The 27,597-nt window shown below is 28.1% G+C and overlaps 3 protein-coding genes across 3 annotated transcripts in view; 1 reads left to right on the forward strand and 2 right to left on the reverse strand.

Annotated features, from left to right (window-relative positions):
- Window positions 1–3,128, forward strand: part of LOC112594992 (DNA-directed RNA polymerases I, II, and III subunit RPABC3) — a 59,580-nt gene extending 56,452 nt beyond the window's left edge. The window contains exon 4 of the mRNA XM_025340050.1: window positions 2,916–3,128. Within this exon, the coding sequence (XP_025195835.1) occupies window positions 2,916–3,033 (118 nt within the window). The 3' untranslated portion in view covers window positions 3,034–3,128. The remainder of the gene's footprint in view (window positions 1–2,915) is intronic.
- Window positions 478–11,143, reverse strand: LOC112594991 (serine/threonine-protein phosphatase PP1 isozyme 2-like). The gene is made up of 3 exons (XM_025340049.1): window positions 10,830–11,143; window positions 7,586–8,044; window positions 478–665 (listed from the first exon to the last, which is right to left on the reverse strand). The coding sequence occupies exons 1-3, from the start codon at window positions 11,112–11,114 to the stop codon at window positions 561–563; spliced, it is 849 nt and encodes a 282-aa protein (XP_025195834.1). The 5' UTR covers window positions 11,115–11,143; the 3' UTR covers window positions 478–560.
- A 14,129-nt stretch (window positions 11,144–25,272) lies between these two features.
- On the reverse strand, window positions 25,273–27,511 carry LOC112594997 (replication factor C subunit 4). The gene is made up of 2 exons (XM_025340057.1): window positions 27,268–27,511; window positions 25,273–26,420 (listed from the first exon to the last, which is right to left on the reverse strand). Exon 2 carries the CDS (start codon window positions 26,404–26,406, stop codon window positions 25,327–25,329), a length of 1,080 nt encoding a protein of 359 aa, XP_025195842.1. The 5' UTR covers window positions 26,407–26,420; window positions 27,268–27,511; the 3' UTR covers window positions 25,273–25,326.
- Window positions 27,512–27,597: the final 86 nt, after the last annotated feature.

Consider the following 27,597-nt stretch of genomic DNA (forward strand, 5'->3'; position numbering starts at 1 on the left):
TAAGTACATATTTAAAAATATGGTACTTAAAAGACCACAAGGATATAATGGTGTAAAACTGTAAAATATATGGAGGTTATGATAAATGTAAAATTATTATCATCATTATTAATTTACTAAAATTGTATAATTTGCATAAATTATCCTATTACAATATATACTAGACTAAATATAAATTAAATTGATTTGAAATTATAGGTAAAACAACTATTATAGATAAGATAATGTTACTTAGTTATGAATAGTGACTATAATATAATATTCCTTCTTCCATACAATTTTATAACTTAAAAACTAGGTAATTTTCAAAAATCGTATTCGAAATTTCAACTTAAATGCATTAATATTAAAAAAAAAAAAAAAATGATCCACTTAATAATTCAAAATAAAAAGGGAAGATATGCGAATCACTCTGTATTTAATATATATATTATATATAAGCACGTATAATATATGTATATTATTATCAATTATGTATTTATGTGTATTTATGTGTTTATCCATTTTCTATCATCATAGCAGCGAGTGTTTTGCCGGATTTTCGCACTGTGGCAGTGTGATTAGCTGGTTGTGTACATATTTGATATTATACTCACGGCCACTAAGCACATTCCACTGGGCGTCAGGCCATGTCCGACGATGACGACTACCACAATGAAGTTCACCTCATAGAATAACAAAAATAATATTATAGAGTAGTTAATATTTAATAATAACAACAACATTAGTCGTGTATAAAAATCACTTATTGATATGGAATCATCATTACTATATTGCACTATGTATGTATATATATTAACGTTTTGCTCGCGTTAACACGAACTTTAACATATATAACGAGAGGTTATCGCTATGACGTGTTATTTATATATTATGTAATTAAAATACAAATACAATATTAAATAATGATTATTTATATTTAAAGTAACTATGCGGTCTTCAGTGTACCTACTTGAGTTGACATACAACAGGCCAAAGTTTAGATTATAAATGATTGTACATGTGCGTTGTTGCAGCATGTGTATATAATATGATATGGATGGGGCCATGGGAGGCGTTCATCGATGCGTACATAATTTATTACGATTGTATCATTGACCAACTGTGAAGGAAGATTTAAAAACACAAAACAGAAATTAAAAAAATATATATATATAGGTACCTCAAAGTCGTTTCGAGGAGTTTAATTTCAATATATTCGTGTTCTATTTTAATAATGTATGTACAGTATACATACGTTATTAAATCTATTATTATACATAAGTAATTCGCTCGCGCGTACTTGTGCATTCTACGATAGGTGTAAGTCAGTAAAAGTGTATTATAATATGCTACAGAGTTTGAGACGGGAATCCGTACAACTACAAACAGTGTCGCAATAAAACGTTTTATCGAATTGTATCGGTTGTCTTACAGCTATACGCCCGTCACGTTAAATCATATTATTTATTTATTACTATTATTAAATGCGCACACGTTGAATGCGGTCGTCGAATACGCTCCGTAAACATTTTTTAAACTCAGATTAGATGGTTTTTTTGCACGCGTGTATTGTGCGTTGAACTATGAGCAATTAAAAAATAAATAAAATAATAACATTACTCAGGGCCACGGCACTTCAAATAAAACATCTCTGGTATATTTTATACACAATTTTTTTTTATCTAGCCCATTTTCACTCGTTTGGTGTTTATATATTATTATCACATAATACATGTTAGTATAATATCTGACGTTCATAAAAAAACGACTTTATATTGTAGTCCTCTCCTGGGACCGGTATAATATATTATAATAAATGATAAATGATTAATCGACGTATGACAATATTAGAACTTACACTACAAAAAATTGCATTTATGAAGCTTATAGTTTTATTTTTATGTTATACATTTTGTTTATTTAACCAATAAACAACATTCGGTTAAAGTAATATTACTTTGTTACAAAATCAATACCTCGCCATAGTATCAATGTTATTATTTATTAAAAATGTAATTAGCGCAGACGTGAAATAACCTTTCGATAGTAAAAGAGCCTAACTTCGCGCAGTCAAAATCATTTTCCCGATTCGGTATGAACCTAATTACTTGAGTTTGCTTTTATATATCCAAGTTATATATATTTTAATGTATATAACGTTCGTTAATTATTAGTGTATAAAAGTAGATTTTACTATAATGAAAATACGGAAGTTTATTTTTATAAAAGTGAGAAAAAAATGGAGGACTTTACATTTAAATTTGAAACTCGCAGACAAATACAAAGTTATTGTGTCACAGTCGCTATAATATAAACGAAAAATAAAATATGGTAATATACAGAAAAACATATTATTTTCACGCACAACGTGACCAAACTAATACGATTTTATTACTCTTTATCTCAATACACGACTTATGATGGCGGTTGCAGTGATTGTGTCTCGCGCCCCACTCATTACTTTTATGATAAACATAAACTATTCTATTTTTTAGGAATTATGACAGTGACACTCAATAGCTAATGCATGTATGTATGTAAAAAAAAAAAAAACTAGAATATCCGGACTCTCCGATTTAGGTACTGTGATACTTTCTGTACTAAGAAGGTTTTCGTACATTTTGCGATACTGGTCCCCTTATTAATTACCGAAATATTTTATCCGCCATGCCCGAAAAGTAATGGTAGAATAATATTATTATCATCTCTCGTGTATTGCCTGCAATTACAAAACGAAACGTGCGCATAACGTCCAAGTATTCTTGTATACGATTGTATATAAGAAGAGAAACTATATAAATATCGATTAACGCCTTCCTCCCGCTTCTTAATTTATTGCTATACCGCCCAACGCTTATGCTCGTTGGGTAGTATAGTATTATATTATAAATATTATAAATGATCTCTTTTAACTTTGTAATTTTATTTTTTAGTGCCGCCTACGTATCATTTGGAGGATTATTGATGCGACTGCTGGGCGATCCAAACAATTTACACGGATTCGAAGTGGACCAATGCGTTTACCTGCTGATGAAAAAATTAGCTTTTTAAAGTTATCTACAGTTAAGAAGGGGGGCTATAATTATTTTGCTGGAGATAAATTATATACATTTTCATACAATTAAAATATAAGCATTATAAATGTATATTATATTGACTTGTCTATTTTTTTAATTTTTTTTTTTAAATAATACCATTTCATTGAAATGTGTTGACGGAACACTTATCGTATACGTAATAAATATACCTACTGTCTAGATGTTTCTGCTGATGTCATGCGGTAAGTCATGACAGGAATGTTAATTACTTCCAGTTGTATAATTAATAATAGATTACAAATAATCCCTCTAACTATTATGCCGTTAATCTATTCCCCGATATCTTCCATAACTGATATGGAATTAGTTTTGTTGCCTGTTTTTTTTTTTTACAAACAATAGCACAATCGCCGTTTATTTATTCCAATAAAATATTTTGGAATATCTTGCAGAATATTAACTATTATGGATTTCATTTCACCCATATTCTATAACTTTGGCTGTATATTTTTCTAGATAATATATAAAAAAAACTCAAACAGTTAATTGTAAACAGGATCAATATTCTTACGCTTATAGTGCTGCTGCCAAACTACTTTTTTAGGACTGTATAAAGCTATTGAAATGCAATAAGTATTCAATATATGTGTATTATTAAAGTACAACTTTCCCCGCGCTGCATAATTGTATATTGGATAAAAATAATAAGAAGAATCTGTTAAATTAAAATTCTGATGGACGTACGCAGACGACAATGTATGTTAAAAAATGAATATTAAAATTTCTAAAAACTAGATTTCGTTTGTTTCGTGTCTTTTCAACACCACATGTGTATCTTGTGTTCGCCTATTGTAAAAAAAAAAATTTTAAATTCATATCCTGGTACAGTGCGTTATGAACAGTTTAAAAGTCGATGTCGATGTCAGCACTGTTGCAGTTTAACACGGTTTCGGTTTTTTGCTGGCAATCCTCTGCACTGAAATTCGACGCTTGTGCGTTGTTGCGACAACCGGTAACAGCTGGAACGTGCACTTAGCGTGCTTACTCACGGACATGATGGCGCCCGGCAAACCGTATCCATTGTAATCGGGTGCGCTAAACACAGTCACGAGCTTACGGCCCGCGAAATATTGGTAACCACCATCCACGCACTACGTATATGTAGGACATATAATACATGATACATACATTTATACAATATAATATAATTCAAAATCTAATTAAAAAAAAAATCATTCTATAAACTTTTTATACATCTAACTACTTAGTCAAAATAACTTAGTCACTTTTTAGGAAATTAATCTTTTGTTGGTGCATACTTTTTAAATTCATATATATATATATATATATATTTATACAACAAGTTTATATTATTTTTGTACTGCAATAAAAAGATACTGGCAATTATTATTATCGTACGTATTTGTACGATCCAATTACCACTGTCCTCGTTTTAGAGCACACCTATAACCTAAATTTTCAGTTATCCTATTGTGGATTTGAAGTACAGTACTTATAAAAACATACTTAAACATAGTTATGTGTAATAAACTTATCGTTTACTTTATTGAACCTGCAATTAAACCTATTTAATTGGTCAATCTGAAAGGTTTTTGTGTAAGTTGTAAACAGTAAGCCGCCCAATGATCTATTATCTACTCTTTAAATATACTCGATGTGTTTATTTTTTGGTAAAGTGTTTTGATATACTAAATAATAATTAGTTTTAGGTACCGAACAAGAAAAAAAACTTTTATTTACCACACTTTTTCATTGCAATATGTTCTATAAAACGTAATATTGGTGTAAAACTTAATTACACGCTACGTAGCTTTAAAGGTATTTGAAAAAAACCTAATTCTATAATAATACATACTTATTAGAACTATAGATAAGTTATCACAATATACCTATTAATTATGATGTCTTAAATAAAATAAATCTAAAGAGTTGATATAACTAAGATATCTACTATGAACTGGTAGGAGTCAGAAAATGATGTTAGATAATTTTCTAATAATATAGGTATTAATACCTACGTTATTTATATTTAATATATGAACATATTAAAAGTCCACAATCTTAATTAAGGATTTAATGTTACATATATTTCGTTTAAAAATTTAAAGTTTTAGACTGCATACACAGCGTTATAATAGTTAATACTATTTTAGTATGTTATTCAATTATAAGTTACAGATTTAAGATAGGTTTGACGTAGGTAAAATTTTTCTAATTTTAATATTGCTTTGGAAAATAAATAAAGCCAACTCGCGATTTAACGAATTTTATACGATCAAGAAAAAAGTTTGTTATATTGAGAGTTCGTTACATCGATATTTGTATTATATATCACAATATTTTCAAGGGAACGAGAATTTAATTCGTTTTATCGAGCTTCGTTATACTGAGAGTTGACTGTGTAATATTTAAAAAAAATAGTATTAGCATTCGCATAAATGATTTTAATATTAAACATATTATACTGATTAATTTAACTTGTTTTACAAACTTTCTTCATATAAGGTTACACTAAATCAACATAATAAATTATAATTAATATATGAGATAATATTTAATACCTATAAAAACATTTTTTAATACTAACAACTATAGTTCATTTAGATTATATGATTTAAATAGTCTATGAAACTTTTATATTTCTAAGCTTACTTTAGTTTATCTTAACAAATATAATCAAATATATCTAAAAGCAATTTCTTATGTACCAACAAACATTCCGAACAAATGTTAAACTATACTTATCTATACCTACATTCTATTCAAAAAACTTATTTTAGTTTAAAACATTGATATTAATAAATTGTCAAGCCAGTTGAGCAAGTATAATAAAAATAACGAACACAATAATTTGCAGATGATCCTCGTTGGCCTAACTAACAAAACCTAATATTTAATGTAATTTTCTTCAAATGATTAAACTTTTAAAATGTGTAAATTTATTGATTGAAAAATGAATTGTTTATATTTATAAACTATACGTAAGCATTTATCTTAAACTAGTTATATTCAAAAGGATAAGTATATATATACTAGATACCTATTATTTTATTAACTATCAATTAAACATAAGACCAATAAATAATACACGTCAATATAACAAACATTCATCGTTTCAGCTGATACTCATAAATAAAAAATTATAAATTAGCCACAATTGTGGTACCTATCACACAACAAACAAAATTATTTGAATTTACATGAATATGATACTTATAAAATTATTTCATTTTGAATTTTAAATTAATTTAGTAAAATGTTAATTAATATAATAGATGTATGTTATACAGCTCGTGGTCGATACTAAGCCCCATAATAAAATTATTTATTTCATTTTATAATCCCTGCATGAACTTTACTAATAAAATAAACCTAGAATGAATGTATTATATAGAACCTAACCTAATTCTAGCCAAACATTGTGCACACGGTAAACATAGAATAACAAAAAATGTAAATGTTCAGTGAAATAATAAAAAATAAAAAAAACGATAATAATAAAACAAACTCATCATGCGTAGAGATTTTAATGAAATTGTAATAAAAATCTTTGACATTACCTTTAACTCTTTATCTCAATACTTGGACCCTACACATCTGTAACCATTGCCAAATTACAAACAAACAAATATATATCATTATAAACGGTAAAACGTAGCATAGTTGGGCTGCGAACCAAGAACGCGGGTAATAATAATGATAATGTAATCTCGTAATAAACACCATAGTGACCAAAAGAGGGGATGACAATTCTATTAATTATATGTGTTACCTACACACATTTATATATATATGTATCACATAGTTCAAAAATTTGTTTCTTGACTATTGAAATAAATAGCAATTGTGTATAAGAGATAAAATTAAAAGAAAAATATGTTCATCGTAAATTCATAAATAACAATATAATAATATCATGTTTAATGAAAATACTGATCTGATGTTCGTGTTCGTAGGTACTCCATATACTTGATTATTCGTATACCTGCCTTTTAACTATATTATTAATTTACAACAAAAAAAGATTGACAGCACAAAAAAAAAGGTAAAAATAATAATAAGTATACCTACCTACATAATACATATATAATATAGAATAATAATTAAAACTTCACGATTCGAAAATAAAATCTATTTTTTTACAAGATAAATAGTTAAATTCTTAGAAGAAAAATATATATTATGTTTTTGACCAATATTATATAATTCTTATTTTCATTTTTCACTCTCTATATTTCATATTTAGGTACATCGTAGCGTAGCTCAACTATTCAATTATTTATTGGAATTAATTATTATTATTATTATTATTATTATTAAAATATTGTGAGAAAACTAAAGTAAACTTGAAAGTACAATAATAAATAAGCTTAGCCCTTTTTGTGGTACCTCGAGAAAAAAAAATATTAGTTGTTCGTAAAAAAATTGTTACTAATCTGCAGTAGACAGATATTACTGGCTGTGTGTGTTTATGTATAAGTACCATACACGCTATATGCAATACCAATGATTTCAGATATAATACAATAAAGGAAGGTATATACCTGGTGAGCTCTGACCACCAACTGAAACCGGAATCGGGACAAGAAATCGGCCACCCGGTCGGCGCCGAACACGTACGACACATTCCGGCGAACGTTTTTGCGCCAGCCCTGGATAGGGACCGCGGCCGGATCGGACCACAGCAGGTCGCACAACACGCCACGCCTGGGCACCGTGGTGGGCCTCCGGATCCGGTCGATCTGAGCCATGTGGTGCAGATCTGGGCTGAGGCCGCCGTGTGTGCAGAATATGATGCCGCTGATGACCGCAGCAACCGGCATGCAATCGAACGTCCGGTTGAACGCTCGCCACAGCCGGGCGCCCCGTATCGGGCCGTACCGGGACCGGCACTCGCCGTAGAACCCGTACCGGACGTTCACGGTACGGCACTCGTGGTTCCCTCGGAGCAAGTGAACGTTTTCCGGATATCGAGTCTTGAGCGCCAGCAGTAGAGTGATCACCTTTGCGAAGCATATATTATATGCCCGCGTGTATATGTAATATGTTGTAGGCTTATGGTCAAATCAGGCATTTTATTAAATGCCTAGACATATAGTGAAAGAATTTAATGTTTATGCAATTTCTCCATCTGCATAGACATTTAGTTAAATGCCTAGTCATTTAATTAAATGTCTACTTCATGCCAGGCAAATAATAAAAGAACATTTTGTATTATTTTAAAAATTTAAATATATTTTCTATCAGTTATTTATTGCTATTTTATAAATAAAAAAAGGTATGTGTTATTTATTGATATGAAAAACACTTAAGTGTATGAAATAATATGTTTAATTTCGTGTTTATTATTATTTAGTATTGTTTTAAAAATGAAATCATAAATATATACAAGTAATAACTTATTAGATATGACAGACATAAATGATCGTACGAATATATTGTATAGCCTATAGTCAGTATAGTACGAGTAGTGAGTACTATATTATATTCTTATTTTAAATAAAAATAAAAATTCCATTGGTTTTTACCTTGGAAAATTAACGTAGGTACTAGGTTGTATGAGAACCTTATCTATACTGAGTACCGTGGGACAAATTATAATCTTATCGATTATAACGACATACACATTATGGCGTTACGGAAAAAGATACAGAACATGCGATTGAATTGTACAATAATTTAGTTTAATACGTGTATTACGTTTACGTAAATCGTGTGTAGTGTGACAAAATGTGACAACAAGTAATAGGTAACAAAAACTTGTAGTTATAATATAACTTTTTTATTTATTTTTTATGATTTCATTTTTAAAACAATAGTAATAGTGGATACGAAATTAAACATATTATTTCACATAGTTATTATATTATTATTTTATTTTCTACGTTTTTTACATATCAATAAATAATACATACCTTTTTTTTTATATAAAATAGCAATAAATAACTGATAGAAAATATATTTAAATTTTTAAAATACTACAAAATGTTTTTTTATTATTTGCCCGTCATGAAATAGTCATTTAGTTGAATGACTAGGCATTTAACTAAATGTTTAGGCAGATAGTGAAATTGCATAAACATTAAATTCTTTCACTATATGCCTAGAGGCGTCGCCCGAGTGCGTCCCGTTAATCATATCATACCTTTTTAATAGCCCGATTACGTCCGCGATAAATCGCAAGTAATTTTGGTATATCCCATGTGCGTCCGCACATAAAAAGCTAATAAAAAAGCAATATTATTGCTAGCAATATTTGTCTTTATGGATAAAATGCATTGATATCTTATAATATTACACTACTTGCATTTACACTATAGTCCATACGTAGAAATCTATTATTCATAACTAGTCTTTGACAACCATGTGCAGTATGTGTAGTGATGTACATGCAGCTAACCGTTTTGTTTAAATATATTTAATTAACATTTTATACATTTCTAGACATGATTATGTGAAAATCATGGCACTGAAAAGTCAACCAAAAAAATAATTTAAATATTAACCCAACAGTTTAAAAATGGATGTAAATCTAAATAATTAAATAAACATAATAATAATAATAATAAAATTTTATAATAAATATAATTAAATAACTAAATATTTTTGAGGTGTAAGCCAGTTCACCTCCTCGTGGTGCACCCTGGGTAACTCTAAATGAACTGGGACGCACTTGGGCTACGTCAAAGTAGTGACCTTTTCCTCTTGGGACGCACTCGGGTGAGACCTTATTCCGGACGCATTCGGAACATTAAAAAAAGGACATTTTGGGACGCACTCGGGAGTTTCCCATGCCTAGGCATTTAATAAAATGCCTGATTTGACTATATGCCTATGACATATATATTATAATAATATAATCATTGACTTTATTTCATACAAATACTTGTAGACCAATCTACAATGTAGACATATACAATTGATAGATAAAGACAGTGACTTATAGAGGTATCTGTGTAGTGGTGTCATTTTTTTTTTTTTTTTAGGAGAGGGGAGGAGCATTTGTGTATAGCTGTTTTATTTTAAAAGCCACCCGACAGACGAAAGCTGGTTTTTGGTGAAAACAAACATGTGTATTTATATAATTATGAGAAAACTTCATATTGTATAACAGATATTGGGAGTTAATTGTTTCAAAATATTCAATTATTTTTCAGTTGCATTTTAACAGACGTGTTTGGTATCCATTGCAAGTTAATCTGTTCGGCCCCTCTAAAAAAAACTACCGTGACAAAATAAGCAATTCGTGATTTAAGTAGCTACCGATGTGTTTTTATGTAATGATAAAATTAAGCTATTCTGTCCTACACGGGTTATTACTTTTCACAATGTCTAACTCAAAAAGTGTATAGCACTTATATGAAATTAAATTTAAAAAAAAAAAAAAAATTATTAACTATAAGCTACACACACGCCGATGCCGCAATTTTCTCCGTGAACTGAAAAAAGGTACACTAATACCGAGATACACCAATGTAATAGTGTCGCACTTTATACTAATTGTTCGTTTTTCGTCGGGCGGAGTCTAATTTAAGGTACAGCCATCCGAGTGTGTCCCTCCCCCCACCCCCGGGGGGGGGGGGGTCGTATACGCACAATCGCTAAACGTTTAACGAATTTCTATAGCGAGAGCTTAAACATGATTTGGTAGCGACCCGCGATCGTTAATCGACTTATCGATTTTTCGCGCAACCTCGGCGCTAAGTATTTTCTAAAATAATATGTACCTATAAGATAGGTACATATTATAATATTATAATTATTAATATCGTGTGCGTGTGTGTGTACTTCGACGGACTGAGGGCCGCGGTCTACAAAATCGCCCAGGAACAGGAAGTCGGCTTTCGGCGGCCGGCCGGCCACGTCGAACAGCCGGAGCAGGTCGCCGAACTGGCCGTGCAAATCGCCGACCACTTTGATGGGGGCCCGCAGCCGCAGCAACATGGGTTGCCGGAGGAACGCGCGCCGAGCGTCCACGCACAGCGTCCGTATGCGCGATTCGTCACAGAGACGGCTCGCGGCGTCCAACAGGCCGTCGACAATCTCGTCGTCGGTACAGCGCCGACGAGACATGTCGTATATGTCGTATGACGACAATAATATATTGGTACAAAAATAGGTAGGTACTATTGGCAGCTGGTACCTGTGGTATAATAATTGTGATGTTTTTGCCTTTTGCTGCGGTATCTCGACGGTAGCGCCACGACCTGCAATGTGGGTCACGAGACGGCCGAATGCCAAATATTATGTTATTATTACTGTTATCATAATGATATAATCACAATTATTATTATTATTATTATGAAACCGAGTGCGCGTATACAACACGGTACGTTGCCGCCGTATCGAACAATCACGGCGGTGGTAAAAACGCGGTCGCTATGGTAAATGTAAATAATAATTATATTTTATTGCATTCGTCCACTCGGCTCGTATACGAGTGTGGTGATGTGATAAAGTAGAAAATTTCGAATAAAAAAATTTCCGTTCGAGAAATTTACAAGAGAAAACTCACAACCAACAACTTTCGATCATTGTTTACGTTTACATATCATAATATTTTGTTGATTTACGACTAATTAAAGAATAAAGTTTGTTTAGAACAATTTAAATATACATTCACGACACGAGTATATTATAATATTATATGTGTATATATTGAATGGGTATATACTATTGAGATTAAGCTTTTAATAGAGTTATATAAACTTAGGAATAAAGTCAAATTAATGAACCATATTTCGAAATTAGATTAAAAAATATTTCAAATTTTTATTATACCAGTGGTAATATTTAAAATTATGTGATAAATGAAGGACTGTTACAATAGACAAATTTTGGATTCTAATATTCTAAGCAAAACAAAGAATGTATTTGTTTTATTATGTACGATACGATTTTTTGATTTGGGTATCCGAGTACACTTTTTATAAAAGAAAATATTCTTTGATCTTTAACTTCAAGAGGAGTGGTTTTTGTTTTCTGCATAGTAGCAATTTGGATCTAATTGGTTAGTAAATTATTAAAAAAAAAAAGATAAAATATTTTAATACTATGATAATATGTGATGTAAAAACCTAATATTTACGAGTAATTAATAAATTTTGACTTTTTAAAACAAATTACTAATAAATAGTATTTTTTTCAAATTTATTCCAAAAATACACAACAATTAAATAAATGGTATCCGCGCATAAAATTCGTTATTATCATAATATTTTTATTTCTTTTGAGTTTTAAAAATGTAACGGTTAAATAATATATGTATATAGGTTACAACTTACATGTGTAATAAAACTCAAATCTATTAGAATTTAAAAGTAAATGTAGGTAAGAAGATACATAAGTCAGTTCAATACTATAGTAGGTAATTATAATGCATACAAATCATGAAGGTTTTCACTTGGTAATTTATAAAACAGATTTTTTTATTTATTCGCATACAATAACAAAAGTTTAAGACAATTTACAAGTTAAAATGCATATACGGTTAGTATACACTTCCTATTTTATTAAAATAACACACACACATAAATATCAAAAACAGAAGTAAATTAAGTTAAGCTGCAGGTCATCTATTAGGTATAATAGTAGGTAGTAAAAATTTCAAACATGAATTTTCAAATAAAAATAGCTACAAACAAACTTTCCACTTTCCAGGAATAAATATGGATGTACAAAATTACTCATAGGAAAATATGATCAATGATTAAAATATTCAACAATACAAATAATCCAAATTCATCCATGCATTATTTTAAATATAGAAATTTATTAGTTAGATAATAATATTATTTTACGTTGTATAAAAATTCATATTTATAAATTTAAGCATTTTATAGCATCAATATACAATAATTATTGTAGGTCTAATATTATTGCTTATATAAACAAAATTATTTTATCATGTTGATTATAGGACGCTTAACTTCAATATCTAAAATACAATTTTTGATAAAACGAATAAGAAGAGAATTTTTTACAAAATTAATTCGATTTACTGATAAGTACAATAATTTTTTAAACCTGGTGCTATCAATAACACAAATTTCGAGTCATTATAACAAACGGATTACATCAATAGTTTCTTTAATTAGTCCATAAATACAATAACGGCGTTTACGGCGTTCAGATAACAATCAAAAACTGATAATATTGCTATGACTTATATAGTTGTGAAGTAAGTGGAAAATATCGAGGCGATAACTATATGAAAACTCAAAAACAGTTTTGAACTTCTATGCGTCACATATAATCTAAGGTATATGTGACTCAAACAACGGCAACGTATTTTAATAACGTCCTTACTATAGAACTACATAGTGCTGAAAAACATTTGGGAAAATCTAAGTTCAGTGATTGTAATCTTATAAAAATATTAAAACTTAGTACACAGAATGTTTTGCAAATAATAAAATATAAGTTAGGTCGAAAATGTAACAAGAAAACATAGAATAATGTATAAGAGGGGAAACAGTCAAGGCAATAATCAGACCCCGCGGCATTAAACTATCCAGTGAATTTAATTGAAACATTCTGGAGTATCAAACAGCAATTCAGAGACGATATAACATAAACAATTTTAGCATTAAAAGCAAACAGCAAAACACGGCATGGAGTAATTTGTGAACAAACGGTATCAATAAAAATATTAAAAAGTATGGAACCTATAAAGTTACTTGAAGGAATATCAGATATGACTTAAAACAGTTCGTAAGTTTTACAGAAGAAATTAATGAACTGCCTACGTTCGCTCAATTAAGATTTTAATTAAGATAAGAGTAACTAGCGAAATCCGAGCTGGTCAAGAAAGTAAATCAAGGTACCACAGTCGATTGAGTCGATTTCTTTTGAAAAGGCTGTGTAAATGACTTCAACTTGATGCTTTAAATTAAAAGACTAGTGCAGATAAAAACTAAAGTCGACGGTACTAGTTAATGTCTAGTGACCAAAGAAAGAACCTTGTTAGTCCTGTGAAATAATCGACAAAAGTAACCACTCAATTCGTTTAAGTAAAATTAACTAGAATATTTTATCTACGAATGGAAGAATATAAATTGGTCGGTAGTTGATAATATTTGTTGAATTTTCAGATTTTAGAATTAGAGTAACGCGATTGTATTTCCAGATGAAGGAAAAGACCCCTTCTTCAGCAAGTGACAGCGATGTAAAAGAGGTGCAACTATTCCATCTGTTTGACGACTTTGAATATTAAGTAAATTAAGAATAAGTATATACCTAAGTGTAGGGAAGTATCTTCTAGGTTCAGATTCTCCTACTTTAGATCTAGCTACCCTTAAAGCACTGTTTTGACCTTTATAATTTTAATTAATTAAAATCATTATCACTATTATTTTATAAATATTTTATTTTTAACATTATTACAATTTATAGTTTTCTACTTTGTTCACAATTTATACATAACACAGATTATATACGTGTGGTATTCAACCGACATTTTTCACTACGAGTATATCCGATAATCGACGAAGACCTGCATTCGAAACGCACTTGAGTAGGTATTGAATTTTGTGGTGCAATCTTGTGGCTGTTGGACGAGAGCCCTTCAATGCATGCCTTTAACTATATATATTTGTTTACACCTCGCCTTCGTGCGTTTTGCTCATATTATATAGTAGCAAAGCTTATGTCACAAAGCTTAAATTGGATAAAAAAAATTGAATGGCTGATTCTATACATATATAAATATATTCTATGGCTTAAAAATCATTAACACGCCATAGTAACGCATAAGCGGGGAGTAACATGTTAAAAAAGACTTCTTTCCACTTACGCAAAAAGCTACTAATTACAAAATACAAAAATGTACCGTTTATTATAATCCGCAAATGTATTCACAGAAATTACAATTTAGTTACAATAATAGTTAATGTATATTTTTTTACGTATTTAATTTTTGTAATTTGTTTATATCACATGAACTTAACTATAATATCATAATATATACCTAAACCTAGATTAACTTTACTAAAATATTATATATTATGTAGAATTTAAAATTATTGTAAATTATATATTGTGTGTAGTTTGTATGACAATGTTAAATTGATTATTAATTTCAATACAGCGAACAATAAAACAATAAACATTAACTTAGACATTGTTTAATCACGAGGTGAAATATTACTTTTTTCAATATATGTTAATGCATGTCTACATAGCAACGACGCTATGGATGAGCCAATATATGTATATAAGGTACATTTTATGTATGAACAATGAACGGTGTACAAGCAAACAGAAACAATTTATTGATAAAATCAATATATTTCAGGAAATTGAAAAAATGTTGCGTTTCTGAATTGATTGTAAATGCTTTTTTTTATTCTGTTTTTCATAAAAAATTTAAGATGAGAACAAAATACAAAAATGAAATATTTTGATTATAAAAACTATATAGGTGGGTGTAGTTATTTATATTTTTCTTTTAAAATATATAGCATAATAATTTAAAAATGGCCAAGCTGACATCTTTCGATTTTTTCCTTAAACAGGTAAGATAATAACAAATAATATTATACGAACAATAGTATATACCTACGTATATAGATGTAAAGTATTACTATTAATTAGTTATTTAGTATTTATTTTATAGTAAATACCTAGTCATTTTAATTTCAATACTATAAAAATAATATTTAATTTTTAGAAAATTAGATTATTATTTAAAGATAATTTAAAAATGTAGACATAATATAATAAGGTGTTTAGGTCCCTTATGTATTTATACAATTCGAGATGATTAATATTGAATGAAACTTATATTTTCTGTATTATACTAAGTACCTAGGTATATCATTAAAAAACTGAAGTATTAAAATAATAATTGTAATCCTATTTAAAATACTGCTTTAGCTATAGCCTATAGTGCATATTATGCAGTCTGTGCCCAATAGATATATACACCATAATACGCGATATACATAGCAATATAGACCATAATATATATATAAACATAGCAATATCGACTATAGAAATTCTTAGAATCAAGATATTCCATTAATTTATATAGTCTGTAAATACTAAATTGTAAGGAAAGCCATAGGGGTCATCAAATAATGGTGAATCGGGAACAATTTTCTTTTATGGACTTCGATGGTTGTGTAAATAAGTATACAATTTTGAAAATAAAATTGCTGTATTAAGAGTTATCTCTGCAACTAGCTGTGTTATCCATTAAAAGTGGCTGACCATCTATAACAATATTTATATATATATAATATATATGTATATATGCGTCTATAACATTATTTTATTTTTTCATTATTGTTTATGTTGTACTTCTTACGAGTATTATTATTTATTAGTAAATAACAATTTATTTTATTTATTTCTTCCTTTCTCTTCTATAATATCACGAACAAGAAATTGTAAATAAATTTGTTTCACTGTACGCCTGTATCCGTAATTATGTAGTGTTTAATATAATTTTATCTGTAATTACCTATAATAGTCTTATAATTACAACATATATGTTGTATATAGTTAATATTCTCCAATAATGCATATGTAGGTGCCTATACTATAGCCCATGCTGAGCGAATAGCAATAATTAAAGATAAGATCATTGTTCTGGACCGTAACGAGTTCAGTAATAATTTTAAATTAACCTAGCTTCATCAAAACACATTCAAAACTAATTGAAAACTATTGGTTTATATTACTATAGCCATTTAATTGTTTTCATTTGGTAATATTTTCCACGTCGCGCTCGCCGCTCATACGTTAAATTTATAGTTGCATTCCAGCATGGCACACATTTTATATAGACATATATATTATTTAACATACGAGACATATATACTGTACATTAACATATTTACAATTTAAATATCCGTGTATTATGATAAATTTATATTAGTAAAATATACTGTAGATTGTATTGTAAACTGTATATCATCAATGCTTCAGTAATTCGCATATATTCGCAACTTATCAATAGTGCAGGTTATCAGTCATTGCATGTAGGAAAGCTACAGTCATCAAAAATGTTCAAATCACTTCTTATTTATATCTAACGAAATTATTATTATTTACATATTTTCTATGTAGGTATATATTTCGTATCATCTAAACATATTATATTCAGATTATTTATATTACGTAAGAATAAAAATAAAAAGTCGTTTAATATTTTAAGGCAAGAAATTATATTACATACATTAGTTCATGGTTTAAAGTGTACATTATATTATTATGTATTTGAATACTTAATACATTTTGAGTGAGTACACTAGATAACCATAGCTGTTGATGCCGTTGACAGAATTTTTAAATTTGGTTGATGGATATTACCTTAATGGAAAATAAATAATTGTAGAGTATCTATTTTTTTTTTATATAAAAGGTATTGTGTGCTTTACAAATAAAAACTTTAATACGCATATAATATACCTATACAGTATACAATTATATATACAATTTTTATATATAACATGCGAGTAAAGTATTCTTCTATCTATCTCATATTATTTGCATTCGCCAATATATGAAATGTATTAATTTGTATGATAAATATCTAGTATCTACTTCTACATACGTTATACATAAACTAATTAATTTAACTATATAATAAAACATACAACTTACTATATGTTTATGTTACACATTACAATTTTCTTCTAATATTGAAGGTGTTAAAAATGTAAAATAAATACCTACCTACTTGAAATCATCATAGCTCATAATTGCTCGTATACATTAAGAATAAAGTATAGCTTATAGATAACTATTTATTATAAAGTCATTTTAACTAAATAAAATTATACGACCAATAAACATGACATACCTACAGATATAAATATATTTATAGTATTCGACACTATTCATATTACGTTAATAATTTTCTGCCGGATAAATATTGCTGTCCAGTGCATATACAATAAAGTAATTGAAAAAATAAACGTTGAAACAGTATCAATTTATGTCAAACAGCTGACGATTGCTATGAATGCTATGCATAATAACAATATATATTTACATTATAAATCATAAACATCGAATGTCATTACATATTTCATTTTTGTATCTAATTCATATTAGTCTTGAACACGATATTCTGGATTAACATGAATATTATATACATTTATAGATAGTTATACATATCTGTATGCAATACACCTATATATTATTGTATAAGTATATACAAATAACTATTTTAATGTATTGTAAATACATATAATATATTTATCGGAAATATTGAATTTTGATTACAGCATAATGTTACACAGTTTTTTTGATCAAATAAATTTTTTTGTTTTTCACTGTAAGTATTAAATATAAATATAAATATAAATTTTATTCATTTAAATAGGATTTTATTTAAGGATTCTTTAGTTGAAAGAATTTGCACATTTTGAGATTAACATAAATTAAAATCTCAATCTAAATTTAAGTAGATTTTTAAATAGGTATCTTTTAAAAGTATTTTATTCAATACTATCTAAACGTATAAATGTTAATTAAAAGTTACGTTATTTAGCTATTTTAAATAGGTCACAATATGTATTTTACATAACAACCATTATTATTTATTATAGCGTTACTATAATTTTTACAAAACGATAATTTTATAACATTTCACAGGTGACACGATCCAGTTAATGTCACATACATGATTAATGTATAAACCACTATAACACTAAAACATCTAAAACTATAAACCAAAATACTGAAAACAGCTAGGTTTGTGCTTATTTAATTTCGGGAATATAAAGAGCATCTGCCGATGTATACATATTTACAAGAAATGGTTTGATGTTCATATTAGAATAAATTTACCTGGGTATATCTAACTTAAAAGTAACAACATTGTGACATTGTATGTATTTAATTTGTTAAAAGTTTTTTTTCTGATATCAAATAGGTACAAATAATACAATATGCCTAAATATTACAGACAATCTAAAAATATTCATAGTTTACATCAAAAATTAAAGTATGTGTCGAAAAAAATACTGACAAAAGACGACAAAACACAAATAATGTTTTAGCCTTTAAGTTAAATCAGATCAATATTGACTCTTAAACATTAAAAAATTTATAGTAGTCAAAACCAAACGTGGTTAACACCAAACTAACATGCTTAGTTGCAGTCGTCGGTTTCTATTCCATTCGAGTTAGAACAGGATAAAGCTTGAATTAAGATTAGAATTTAGATGTTTCCAACTACATCATTTTAAACAGTATCATGTTAGATCGGAATAATTAGAACAACACCTAAAAATTGAGTCAAAAACAAAAATTATTTATGACAGCACAATCTAGTAACTCAGTTAAGTAGCAGTCACGGTAAATTTCTCAGTGAACAAGTTAAAAAGTTCCAAATGATAAAGGTAGATGGCACTTTCGTTATCGTACGGATGCGTTGTAATAAATTATATACATTATTATAAAATGTATGTTGCTAACGCCGCAAATTAAAATTATAAAACTATCACTATTCACTATCAATTAGTCCATCGGGAACTTGAAATTTGATAACTATGAGTTAAAAGCTGGGTCAAGTCGAATCTGTCTTAACTAGTTAGAGACATTTGGTAATACATCTATAAACCAAACGGCAAGTGCCAAAAAGCGAAATTGGCACACAATGTGGAACCTCGATAAGTCGAAGTTAAAAGGAAATCAATATTTTTCGGATTATCGAGCTTTTTGCCTTAGTAAAGTTTTTGAGTTATCAAGGTTTTAGGAAAAAAATTCGACTTAAAGAGTTTTTTAAATGTACATATCTCACTCTTATTATTACGTATAAATTACAGTTATTATTTTAACATTTCTATTGCATGTTGTATCTTAACATTAGGGTATATATTTAAAATAATGTATAAATAATAAAAATGTGTATAGTGCTATTAAAATTTTATATGAACATAATATTATCAATAGTATCTTCTATCACATTTAGAGTAGAGTACACTTTATCGTCTACATTACTATAGATTGTTTGGTGAATGTCCTTCGTAATGTAAGTGCAGCTTTTGCTTGTTTCACTGACACATGAGATACTGGTTCAACTTCAAATGATTCTTCGTCGACGTCATCAATATCTTCAGAGTGAAAATAAATGAAACGAGAAATACTTCACGATAACAAATACGATAGAAGTAGATTTAAGTACCTATCGGAAAGCACAAGCCGATTAAATAATAAAACAAACAATAAGCACTGTTATACATCTATATTTAGAATACGAATGTTCGAGTTATCAATAGATTTTAATTCGAGAAATCGAGGTTTTTGCAAGGGAACAGTGTTTATTTCGACTAATCAAGGTTTTTATCTTATAGAGGTTCCTTATCGAGGTTTTATTTTAATATAGTGTTGATTGCCTAATGCCTAGTGAAAGCCGAAAAGTTGTCGAGATGTGAAAATTTCTGAAGATATTAGGATATTAAGATATTGTGAGAAGTAATAATTGCCACTCATTTTTGAGAAATATGAAGTCGATCCTTGAGTTGGCTCCAGAAAAATAAATGTTTGAATTTCCTCCTAAGATCGTAAAATATTATGATTTAACAAAAGGTTCTCATACTATATACGTTAAGTTTTACGACATCATTCGCATTTATATTTTATACACTCAATTAAGCAAACTCGAAAGAATCGTTTCATTCTAAATTTCACTTAAAAATTTAATCACGTACATATCTAAGTATATTCAAATTTTTAAATAAACTATAAAGGTAGTATCTAATATCTATTCAAATTTTAAATTTATATAAGGTAAATACAAATTATTTTTCACTTTTGTGAGATTTTTTTTTACTATTTTTGTTTTATAATTCTGGGTGAGAAAAAAATATAATATGATAAATACCTCAATATAATTATGAAAAGTACGATAAACTATGTGTTAAAATAAAGAATCATATGCAAACCATATGTAAACCATGCTCTAGAAAAGAATGTCTAACTTTAAATAATAAATAACATTTTGGTAACCAATAATATATCTTTTTTTTTTAATAAAGTAGGGAGTTAATTCAGAGGTACTTTTTAAGAATAAAATAATGACTACTTGTACTTGGGAGGCTTTTCAAATTTCAACTGTCTGATTGTGTGATGTGTCGTGATTTAATAAATAATATTGTAGAATTAAATATTACTGGAACCAGTAACAGACAGTAACACTATCCCTTATTAGGAGTATTACTCTTGAAATCCAACACTCGAGATTCATACAAATATAAATTGAATGTTTTTTCTTCAAAATATCAAAATTAACCGAATCCCATACAATTTTTTTAATTTACAAACTGCATACCTATATGATATTTTATTGTTTAAGTATGTATTTTTTCCTGTTAGTTTAATTTTGTAATCGTATGATCTAAGGATTAGTGGGTAGATATATAGCTCCAAAGTCAATTTAATATTTTTAATTAAAAAAAATATGTTTGATAAATTAAAGATTGAGAAGTAGGACAAAGCCTTTATGACGAAAGGTTTGGATTTCTCTCCGGAATCAATCGATTTTTACAACTATATCTACCAAACAACCTACCTATGTAGTGTTATAAGCCCACGTGACAATTATTCTACTTGTTATTTTAACTAGTCAAGTTAATAGTTATAAACTAATTGAAGTGTTTAATTATAGTGTATAGGTACATATAGATAACAAAATGTAGCTTATTGTTTAACCTTCATTAGTAATATAATAATAAATTATTATAATTTATTTTAAAAAAAAATGTTACTACATAATGTTGAAATAAATATAAATTTAATTCATATCTACAGACACGGGCAGTGGCATAATTAGGAATTGGTTCTGGGGTGGGATATAAGTTTATATATTATTGCTATAGTGGGGGGCTATTCTCTCCCTTTATTCATTAAGTATAAATAGATCTTAACATTAGGTATATTTATTTATTGTTATAAATTAAGTCACAAGGAATAGGTACGTGTATAATGTAGGTACTGTACAAAAATAAAACAAATTTAGTAAATCAGTACCTTTCTAAATCTAATTGATCAATGATTGATAATTTTAGAATAAAAAATCAAAAAATGATTAGTTCATTCCACAATATCTACAATACAACTTTTTTAAATGTTCACGAATTATATATATATAGTATACATATAGTTATGTATTTATTATAAACACATAATTGGGTATAGTCATATAAGTAAGTATATTAAAAATATTTTTCCCAAGAAACTATTGAATAAAATAGACTCATTACCACGCCATTATTTAGTAGTAGATGGTACCTACCGGCTACCTAGTACCTACAAAATAAAGTCATAATATATAGAATGATAAATATTTAAAATGTTAAATAAATAAATAATAATAGGGGCTATGTCTATCTCACTAGATGCAGACATGTAATTCTCCGGAAACAATATGACTGAATGAATTTTGAAACTTTATAAAGTCATACCTGATAAAGATTTAACGTCATATACTACAACTAAAACTTTTGTGTCTTAGTAAAAATCTAAACGTTTTGATTTTTAATAAATAATATTAATGCTATTTGATCAAGCGTCTTCGTCTACGTAATTAGAGTATTATTTTCCTATCCGACTGCTATGTACATACATTACCTTTAATAAAGCGCGTACGCTCAACGTCACAAATATATTTCTACCTCCATATTATATAAAAAGGAGATGAGCCAGAAAAACGCGATAGGGACAAGATAGTAATACGTATTGCTAGTGCAGAAAAAGTAAAAGATGAAATATTAAAAAAGCACGTCTATAGTATAGAAGTATGTACTAGGTACAGGCACTTCAAGTCGACCCGACGTGTCCTTTTGGCTTTTGGTCGACCGAGCAAATAATACAATCATAATATTATACATGTTTATATTTTTTTTTTTTAAAAAGCACTCAATCAAAACACCACGTGAAAGGGAGTAGGCATATAATTATAATTTAGAACACGCACGAAATGAAGCCACTGCTCGTTCGTATTAAAGGATTTACATAAATATGTGTATTTATTAGTTATACAATTTCAAAATGTATTACCTATAACAGTTTACAAATTTGTAACAATTGCAAATTGCAACTGTAATATATTTACTTAAGCACTTTGTAATTAAGTAGGTACTAGGTACCTACCTACATGTAGTAGACAGTAGTTCACGCGAACTTGCCTCATGGGCGCAATCTGAAAGAGCTGCACTTTCTGCAGGGAAATGCTCAGTCTGATAATTAATAATTAATAACATTAATTATTCTCAGAGATACATTAAACAATAATAACAATTAGGTAATATTTTAGCAATAAAATTAAAATCTATGTGTTGCGTCTCAGTTTTAGTTGAAAGTTGCACTAATACTTTATAGGCTATAATATATAATAGTAGTCAGGTATTATATTTTATAAAAATTTCATAGAAATAACAGATAGGTAAGTATGTACATAAACATTAAAAAAAAATACTAATACTTATATTGTTTAACGCAGGCTGCATGCAGTCCTCGATGGCTTTTTTTTTGGTTTCTCCTCCTCCTAGAAGAATTATATTTAAAAAAAAAAATCACAGTAATATAATAACAAAATCGTAATATTACATACAATTTTGAATTTTTGAAACCTAAATTTGAATTATTTACCAACCTAATGACAGTTTATATCAATGATATCTCGGTACGACCTCTCGGTATTCAAATGGATTTATGTGTTTTAAAAGCAGATTGTTTTCTTCAATCAAAGGTAAATTTACCTCCTAAAGAATTTTGGAAACTATCTTCACGAGAAAAATTTCCAACATTACGGAATTTTGTCATTAATTGGAAGCATACACATATTTGTGAATAGACACGCATTTTATACAATGAATGAAATAGTCTAAATTAAGAAACCGTATTGAAAATGTATCTTTGGAATCATGCATTAGATTAACCACTACAGTGTTCAATCGATATTGAAAAATTAGCTCCTGAGAAACAATGCTAATTATTTCATTATTTTTTTTAAATTTAAATTCTAAATATAAGTATTAAGTACCTAACTTAATCATTATAAATACGTAATTATATTATGTTAATATTAATCTGTGATGTAATAGTTAGTGCATTATATAATGTTTTAATAAAATAAAATAGAAATAATAATATAATTTTTTCTTTTGGTGGCCTCCGATGTTTTAGTGAAAGTATTAATTGGCCGGCCTACTACAAAAGGTTGGACCCCTCTAGCTTAACATAATTATATTTTTAAACCGTTATAAGTAGGTAGGTACATGATTTCCTCACTTGACGTTAATCTGAATAAGAATTTTTTTAATATTTAGATATCCATAGTTGTTGATGTACCTATCTATATAAAATATAGGTACCTCTATTGATTTTTAAACTAATATTGTTTAGTTAAATTTCAGTAATTTAAACTTCAGGATATTCATAAAAAATTAATTTTTGTAAAAGGATTTTGTTAATGAACCCTGCTATAAATTTCTTACAACTTCTTAAAAATTTAATTGATTAGTATTGAAATTAATATCTTCTATTTTTGTGCATAAAACATCTAAATAAATTTTAGAGATTTTAGAATAAGTACAAGTTAACAATACACATTTAGATTTTTAGTAGATTGGACAAATTAAAAAAAAATATTATTATTGCATAATCTAGTATCCCTGTAATACATTTTGATTAATTATTTTATATAAATATGATACAGTATACTGTATGCTGTATATAATTCATAATTAAGGAATCAAAAGTTGGGTTTAACAATATCGCATTTAATTATATGGGTGGATATGCAATTTTATAGTAAAAAAAGTATAGATTGGTAATAGAGTTAAGTAGTTCTATAAGTAGGTGACTGGTAAATATCAATATTTGGTATCTCATCATATTATGTCACAAACAGAATTAATTTAATTAATGAAACATACAATATACGTATATTATATTATATTTAACTTAGCACTAAGCAAAATAATCACAATTAATTAATACTATAACATGTTCATTATTATCATTTTAACACAAGTATTATGTTTAATGGTTAATAGATATTGAAATTTAAAAAAATATGATATAATACATACAAATTTATCACCCAGGAACAACTGCAAAAATGACCATTAAAATAAATAAATGTTTTGATGAATGATTAATTACATAAATTATACTTCAACTTAATGGGACAATTTTTAAAATATAGAAAGGATTAAAAAATATATTATAGAACTATACTAATGATTACACTTTTTATTTTATAATTCAAAGTAAAAATATAAAATTAATAAAAATGAAATAAAATAAAATAAATATTTTTTTTACTTTAAGCTTTTAATGCTTTAGCAACTGAACATAATAAGTGTAAAAGAGTGACATATTCACTACAGCCTTCTTGTAGTCTATAGGCACAAACACTAATTGATTTACAAATTAGTGCCTTTTGTTTGTCTTTTAAATCTGTAGAAAACACTATTTTATCATGTAATTGTTCTAAAACCTGAGCTGCTGAATAGGCCTCAAATATCAGATCTTCCACAAAACCATCCATTTTTTGATAGTCATACGTACGACCTATATCTATCATACGATCTAACCAGACATCCGGCACAGTGCCAACAACTTCTAGAACATCTATTTCTTCAATACCATTTTCTCCTTTTAATCTAGCTGTGCTTTGAAGTGATGTAATTGCCCTACGCATATCTCCACCAGAAGCATCAACCAATCGAGCCAAAACCCGCGGTGCACATTTTACTCCTTCTTCATTACATATGTGTTCGAGACGAGCTAGCATTATGTCATGTGATAAAGGTTTAAATCTGAATTTTGAGCAACGGGACGTCAATGGATCAATAATGCAACTCACATAATTGCAAATAAGGCAGAATCTAGTAGTCTTTGTCTCTCGTTCAATGGTACGTCTGAGTGCTGCTTGAGCAGCTGATGTCATTGAGTCGGCTTCATCTAATACAACAATTTTGAATGGCGGGCAAGGTTTACCGTCAGGTCGTCGGTCAGAAGCTGTAAGCTGTGCAAATGTTTTAACTTTATCTCGAATCACTTGAATACCACGATCATCAGATGCGTTAAGTTCTAGCATACGGCTTTTGTACATATCTCCAAATAACTGTCGTGCAGCTGCAATTATGGTACTAGTTTTACCTGTACCAGGAGGTCCATAAAACAATAAATGGGGCATATCAGCACCTTGATCTAAACATTGTTTTAATACAGCTACTATCTCCGACTGTTCAGATACCTCATCAACAGTACGAGGTCGATATTTTTCCACCCAAGGCGTGGTACTATCCGAAATACCTCGCGAGCCATCTTTACTTTTCACACCACTGCTAGTAGATTGTTGATCTTGATTGATTTTTCCAGTTTTTAGAAAAGAATCCATAGTAATTATAATTTCTATAAAATGAAAAAAATGTTATTAATATAAAATATTTAACTAGTAATTATTAAAAAAAAATTGTGACAGATCATTACAAATTTGTAAAAATTGTAATTGTATTGTCCTATCACCCATATTAATAATAATAACAACAGCATATGGTTATGATAATTTTTTTCTGGAATTTCAAACTCTAACTCTTTTTCCAAACCAATAAAATTCATCATTGCCACCAATTTACTCATTAAGATAATATAAATTATAATCTTTTCAGATATTTTATATAGTATTTAAGTAATTTTATTATTATCATTTGTGCATCGTTATACTTCTACATTATCTATAGGTATGTAATTTAATATCATCAACATCACCCTAGCCCACCAATGCCAAGGGTTTTTGCTAAAACTTTTATTTTATTAATCATTTTAAAACTTAATTATATGTGATCATATGAACTTTTATTATCTAGTTTTGATCACTATATGAATTATACCACCTAAAAAATAACTAACCATTTTAATTAAATAACAATTAAATGATACTGAAAATTATGTGTTATTAGATGGACAAAAGTAATTTAATACCAAATTCATCAAGTATAATGAAATTTATTTAAATATAAATATAATTATTTCAACTATATAATTTTTATTAGAATGTTTAGTTTCTTTATGCTTTAAATAAATTTACATATGTATTAGGAATATAGATAGTTTTTAATAAAACATTTCATTAGATCCTTAAATTATATCAAATATTGATATAAAATTTATTTTTTAATATAAATATCTAATAGATTTTTATTGCTTAATAATAAGAAACATCAAATAAACGATTATATATATATTTTTTATTACTTACAAATTCCAAGTGATTACAACCACCACTAATGTTAGCCGGTCGTTAAATATTTCTGAATGGCTCAAACCACGATACTGTAACGAAGAATTAAGAAAGTACTATGTTATAAAGTTGTAAATACTGATTTAAATACACCGCGACAATGTAGAGACGCAGAAGTTAAATAAGTTAAATAAAAAAGATTCAACATACATCGTACATCGACACAATAAACTGAATAAACAATTACAAATTACAAGTTTTAGTGATAGTGTTGTGAATATTTACCGCCAAAATAAAAGTTCATTTGTCATACTTTAGGTTATGATTTTAATCTTCTATACCACGGTC

The sequence above is a fragment of the Melanaphis sacchari genome, unplaced genomic scaffold (genome assembly GCF_002803265.2).
Source record: "Melanaphis sacchari strain LSU unplaced genomic scaffold, SCAv2.0 Contig24_pilon_pilon, whole genome shotgun sequence".
In the NCBI taxonomy this organism is placed as follows: domain Eukaryota; kingdom Metazoa; phylum Arthropoda; class Insecta; order Hemiptera; family Aphididae; genus Melanaphis; species Melanaphis sacchari.

Coding starts and splice junctions, on each gene's coding strand:
- LOC112594991 (XM_025340049.1), bottom strand. CDS start 11,114: ATGTCTCGTCGGCGCTGTACCGACGACGAGATTGTCGACGGCCTGTTG. Junction 8,045..10,829: donor GCGGCCCTCAGTCCGTCGAA/GTACACACACAC, acceptor TGCTTCGCAAAG/GTGATCACTCTACTGCTGGC. Junction 666..7,585: donor TGGTGGTCAGAGCTCACCAG/GTATATACCTTC, acceptor TTATTCTATGAG/GTGAACTTCATTGTGGTAGT.
- LOC112594997 (XM_025340057.1), bottom strand. CDS start 26,406: ATGGATTCTTTTCTAAAAACTGGAAAAATCAATCAAGATCAACAATCT.